This window comes from Melopsittacus undulatus, chromosome 5 (genome assembly GCF_012275295.1).
Source record: "Melopsittacus undulatus isolate bMelUnd1 chromosome 5, bMelUnd1.mat.Z, whole genome shotgun sequence".
Lineage (NCBI taxonomy): Eukaryota > Metazoa > Chordata > Aves > Psittaciformes > Psittaculidae > Melopsittacus > Melopsittacus undulatus.
The window spans coordinates 6,502,111-6,508,110 of NC_047531.1; the positions used below are offsets into that span (position 1 = coordinate 6,502,111).

The following is a 6,000-nucleotide window of genomic DNA, read 5'->3' on the forward strand; positions in this document are numbered from 1 at the left end:
CCACTGCATGGGCAGCCTGTTCCAATACCGGATCACACTTCAGTGAAGAGAGTTTTCCTCATGTCCACCCTAAACCTCCCCTGGCACAGCTTGAGGTCGTTCCCTCTCGTCCTGTCACTTGTTAAGTGAGAGAAGAGACATACCTCCCCCTCCCTACAGCATCCTTTCAGGTAGCTGTAGAGAGCAATAGGGCCCCATCTCCCTCAGCCGTTCTTCATGAGGCTTCTCCAGACTTCCTTGCCCTTTGGACCTCCTGAAGCACAGCTGCAGATTGCTTAGGGAAGCATGAGGCTTTCATCTGCTGGGGTTTCATGAAGAAACGTGTGGCAACAGCTACAGATAGAACTGCGCTGTCTCCCTTAGGAAGGAGCACGTGTATTTAACACCCATCCAGCGGTGCTGCGCGCTCGCTCGGAGCAATACGGTAGAGCCCATAGCACCGCGCTGAGTAGGCAGGGCTTAGCTGGGCAGCTGCGCATGCGCAGACCGGAAGTTGAACCGAGCACGGGTGGCTGGAGTCGTGCGTGGTTGGGGTGAGTGGGGGTTCCGCTTCCCTTCCTTCCCTTCCTTCCCTTCCTTCCCTTCCTTCCCTTCCTTCCCTTCCTTCCCTTCCTTCCCTTCCTTCCTTTCCTTCCTTCCTTCGTTCCCTTCCTTCCCTTCCTTCCCTTCCCGTCTTCCCTCCCTGGCTTTACTTCCTTCCCTTCCTGTCAGGACATGGCCAAGAGCCTGAGGAGCAAATGGAGGAGGAAGATGCGGGCGGAGAAGAGGAAGAAGAACGCGCCCAAGGAGCTGGAGAGGCTGAAGAAGATCTTGGGAACCAACGCTGATGCCGTCATGGAGGAGGTGAAGGAGGTGGCGACTGTGCTGCCGGCCCCGGCGGTCCTGGCGCAGCCGGGAGGTGAGTGGGGCCCTGGCCGGGCGGTGAGCACCGGAACGGGGAGCGGAGCGGGCCCTGGGCTGCACAGGCCCGTCCGTCTGCATGGCCGAATGGGATGTCGTGGGTAGAGACACCTCACACTAGACCATGGCACCCAAGGCTTCATCCAGCCTGGCCTTGAACACTGCCAGGGATGGAGCATTCACAGCCTCCCTGGGCAACCCATTCCAGTGCCTCACCACCGTAACAGGAAAGAATTTCTTCCTTATATCCAATCTAAACCTCCCCTGTTTAAGTTGGAACCCATTACCCCTTGTCCTATCACTACAGTCCCTAATGAATAGTCCCTCCCAGCATCCCTATAGGCCCCCTTCAGATACTGGAAGCTGCTCTGAGGTCTCCACGCAGCCTTCTCCAGAAAGTATGTAGTATCTCCATTTAAAGTATGTAATATCTTACCAAGAGTCGTTTCTTTGTGCAGACAGCTTAGAAGCTGTTCTAATCACAGCATTGTATTTGCTGTTAAAGTGGAGATAAAATATTAATGCCCTCCTAGTTTAAGGAGGACACTAAACATATAAAAGTTGGACCTAAATATAATGTAATTTTGTGGATATTTTATCATTAATAGGGTGATTTCCCTCCTCCCCCTTTTTTAAATGTCCTGTTTCAAGGTAGGTGTAGCAAGGACCTTGGTTTTGCATGCTAAGTAACACTGTACTGCACATGGTGCAGGAACAGGTGTTGTTAGCTGTCTACGGATGATGCCACCTTCTGCTATAGTCTGTGGGGAGGATGTAAGTTGTAAAGTAAGTAACCCAGGAAGTGGAAACAAAGGTTTTAAGTGGGTATGTACTGGACAGGAGTCAGAAGGACACATTCTCTTTCCAAAACTGCAGTCCAAACTGAATCATAGTACATTTTGCTTCTCCAGTTTTTGTCACTTACGCTGTTAGGATATTGCAGATCCCAGCTTTTTATGTGGCATGTAGGAGACTCTTTGGAGATCACAGTGGGGCTATAGGATAATGCTGGTGATCAGTGTCAGTCACACACTCAGTTGTGTCAGTGTTCTGTCTGTCGTTCCCACACCACCTTCCAACTATGCTGGCAAGTTTTCTACAGGTAGCCAGTTTTGCTTGCCCTTTGTAGAGAGATGGCAGCCTTGGACATGCCTAATACATGTATATCACAAAGCATCTACAGGTTTTGTGAAAATTGTAGTGTCTTCTTTGAGAAGACTATTCAGCACCAGCTGTCTGTGCAGGGGAGTTCACACAGTTGTAAGGACTGAAGCAGATGGTGGCTTAGTTCAGAGTATGCACTTTCCATAGACAGGTAAATACTTTTCCAGCCCAGAAAATATATAGGTGTACATTAGGGACATTTCCTTGTCTTGCTTTAAGGTGTTTTTCACAGCATGCTGGGAAATAATTTCAGTTTTTATTGTTAGGAAAGAAAATAAAGATCTGAACAGCCTTTGGTCCAAAATGGTTTTTAAAGCGTTGTGGGCAGGCACAGGTTTTTTCATTATAATATTTATTTTTTGGAGTTTTTTTCTTGGTCATTTTCTTTTTGTCTTTAAACCTTTTGATAGGTTTTCTTTGTGCCCTTGCACCACTTCTGTTCAGTAGGTTTCTTCCTATTGCCAATTCCCGTAGCATCCTTGAGGTTGCAAAGTATGATGAAAACATTGTGCTGCATGAGCAACAGGTACTTTTTGGTCCAGTATTTCTTCATTGAGTCTGTGTTGCAGCTGACACTTACTGTGGGTGTGCTTGTTTGCAGTCAGAATTTGTGTCACAGATGAACCTCAGTCATGATCTGACAGGACAAGAATAGGATAAGATTACTTATGTAGAGCTGGTTTTCTTGGGATCATAGGGTGTCTTGTATTTTGTTGTCAGAGGCCATCTCTCCTATGGCATTTGGAAAAGATCGCTGTTAAGACAGTCTCATGTGTTTCTCTAGTGTCTCAGGAAGTTTCTGGAGCTGGGACTCTTTGTGTTGCCTGTCCCATGCTGGATCAGCCTTCAGTTGCCTCAGTAGGCCCATGTGCTGACTGCAAGTATTTGTATCCCAGCTTCAGGGTTCCCTAAGCACAGACTTGTGCTGCACATCCAGGTAGGCTGTTGGCATGCTAGCGAAGCAGCACATGGACTTCTTGTTTCCCAATTCAGACAGGCACAGGATTAAAAGAAGTCTTTTTTTCCTGTTTAGAAAACTCATGATAAAGCCTTTAGAGTTGTACATGGAATGGGACATGGCATTCATGTGGTGTTAGCTAACAGGAGCTCTGTCCTTAAGCTTGACCATGTCACCAGCAGTCTTCCTGGTCTTAGAGATTAATTGTAAAATGGTTTGTGTTGGAAGGGACCTTAAAGATCATCTAGATCCAACCTCCCTATTATGGGAAGGGACACATTCCACCAGACCAGGTTGCTCAAAGCCCCATCCAGCCTGGCCTTGAATGCTTCCAGGAATGAGGACAGCCACAGCTTCTCTAGACAACCCTGTTCCAGTGTCTCACCACCCTCAAAGTGAAGAATTTCTTCCTCATATCTAATCTAACTACTCTCTTTCAGTTTAAAGGCACTCTTTCTTGTCTTATCACTAGATGCCCATGTAAAAAGTCCCTCTCGAGATTTTTTGTGGGCCCCTTTTAAGAACCTGAATGCTGCTGCTTTATGGTCTCCCTGGAGCCTTCTCTTCTCCAGGCTGAATAACCCCAGCTCTCTCAGCTTGTCTTCATAGGAGAGGTGCTCCAGCCTTCTGATGATCTTTGTGCCCTCTGGACTCACTTGAGCAGATCCATGCCCATCTTATGTTGAGGACACCAGAACTGCACACAATGCTCCAGGTGGGGTCTCAGAAGAGCAGAGTAGAGGGGCAGGATCACCTCCTTTGACCTGCTGGTCACGCTCCTTTTGATGCAGCCCAGGATACGGTTGCTTTCTGGGCTGTGAGAGCACACTGAAGCTGGCTCATGTTGAGTTAATCCTTTATTTCTAAGTATATTAGACTTGACCTTGTGCTGACTTTTGAGGCAAATACAGTGTCACTGTCTCCCTTGTGCTTTACATCATCATTGTATTTTAGCTGTTTCTTTCATCTTTACCTGTCTCTTCGTCTTCCAGTCAAATTAATTTAACATTACATCATAAAAAGTATTTAACTGTGCATATGTTTCAGTAAGCCTATAGCTTCTGGTTTGGTTGCAGCTTTTGGTGGAGACCACACAATGTTTTTATACATGGTACTGGAGCAGATAGCAGACTAAAAGTATAAGGTGCTTTTCTCACACATGGGCCTTGAGGGAGAATATCTATAATACTTACTCTCAGCTGTTGAAGGTCCTGGGTTGCAGTTGTGTTGGTTTGGAAACTGCTTTCAGAGTACGAAGCTTTCAGCTTTTTCCATACAGATACTGTTGTGTGGAGGTATTTTTTCCTCATTTCAGGAAATCTGGTAGCAAAATAACTTCTGTGAAGCTGATTCATGTGTTTTATTCATTTTACTCAAATACCTTTATTTTATTTTCAGGTGACAGCAAAATGGAAGTAGATAATAAACGGAACAAAAAAACTCTTCTGGACCAGCATGGACAGTACCCAATATGGATGAATTCCAGGCAGAGAAAAAAGCTTAAGGCACAGCGTGTGAAGGGGAAAAAAAAGGCAAAATTGGCCAAAGGCTTAGCCTGGTAAAATGGGAGTTTTGTGAGATCATGAATGTTTTACTTGCAAAATAATGATCCCAAATAATACATTATATTTTTGTGCTTGGCCACCAAATATAATACATTGTTTTGCATGAATTATTTTAAGAGGCTGTTGGGCCAGAAGATGACGACAGCAGCATCAACTTGGTGTCTACCCAACTTAAATCAAGCTGAGTGCCTTTGGATAGACTGTCTGTTGGGATCTCTTTTGTTGAGGGGGAAGGGTCTTCATCTGTTATGTTGTAAATGTTGACAATGCTAAAGGAAATCCTAAAAGTAATAAAGCTGAAAATGGTTTTTATGCTGTGGTCTTTGTCAATGTAACTTATCTTTTAGTAAGTTCAACCAAAGAATTGTATAAAATCACCATATCCTTGAAATTCTTCTGTAAAATCACTTTTGTTGTGCAGCTGTGTTGCTTTTAACATCTGGGAATTAATGAAAATGGGCTTTTGACATGTAGTTTGGAAGAGATGATACACTGGAACCAACTCCAGGGCTTTGTAAGACTTCTGTTGGCTGACACTTTGTCTTTTTACTGACTTCAGCTCGCAAAGAGAAGGTTGTTGGAACAAAGAAGTATTTTGCTGCTGTCTGCAACTGCAGTATTGTAGGAAAGTAGCAAATGCACAGATTGGAAATAAAGTAGTTTTTATTTAAGATCTTTTCCAAGTTTTAGTAAAGTAAATGAGAATTTTCTTTTCCAGCTGTATTTTCAGTAGCCTTTTTTTCCTCTTAAAATGGTACTTGTCTGTCATGTTTTACAGCATGGGCATAGGGTAAAATATTGCATGGTGGCGTGACAGATGCCATTTATATGTGATTAGCTACAGTTGGTTGCATGTTACTCAGCAATAACATGTGATGACAGATGCAACAATTAGTTGCCCTGAAAGCTTGTGTTTTTAAAATGTCTCTCATTTCAAGGATGGAAGCAATTACAGTAGAGGTCCTGCAGGATGTTGCCTGTTGAAGTACCATTCGTCAGTGCAGAGCATAACCTGTGTCCGGCTTCATCCAAGGTGGAACCCATGTTCTGTAATGGACCACAAACTGTGATACGTACCTGTTGTGGTGACTTGGGTGCATGAAATAGGATATATTGCTTTAAAAGTAATCAAACTAGCTTATACTATGCTAAAATCCACCAAGAACAACTCATCCTGATAGGAGATCTAGTCTTTTGGGGAAAAATACAGTGGGTTTTTAGTATTCTTTTTGTTAGGAGAAAAGTATTCTGTTCCTCAGGTAAAGAACTACAGTTTGTTGGAGGAGATACCAGTGCATCTTCTGTTTTCTCCTACATGTTGACAGTTAATGACACTTGGTAAGATGCATAGGTTAAAGTTTACCACTTATATATGATTAATAACTTTGTACTTTAAAAATATTTCCATTAAGT

The 6,000-nt window shown here is 44.0% G+C and overlaps 1 protein-coding gene across 1 annotated transcript; it reads left to right on the plus strand.

Annotated features, from left to right (window-relative positions):
• The first annotated feature begins 474 nt into the window (after positions 1-474).
• LLPH (LLP homolog, long-term synaptic facilitation factor) lies at positions 475-4,994 on the plus strand. The gene is made up of 3 exons (XM_031042540.2): positions 475-533; positions 712-898; positions 4,421-4,994. The coding sequence occupies exons 2-3, from the start codon at positions 715-717 to the stop codon at positions 4,582-4,584; spliced, it is 348 nt and encodes a 115-aa protein (XP_030898400.1). The 5' UTR covers positions 475-533; positions 712-714; the 3' UTR covers positions 4,585-4,994.
• The last annotated feature ends 1,006 nt before the right edge of the window (positions 4,995-6,000 follow it).

Excerpts from the sequence above, each read along its gene's own strand:
- LLPH (XM_031042540.2), top strand. The coding sequence starts at position 715 with ATGGCCAAGAGCCTGAGGAGCAAATGGAGGAGGAAGATGCGGGCGGAG. Across the intron at positions 899-4,420 it reads GGTCCTGGCGCAGCCGGGAG|GTGACAGCAAAATGGAAGTA; the intron begins GTGAGTGGGGCC and ends TTTTATTTTCAG.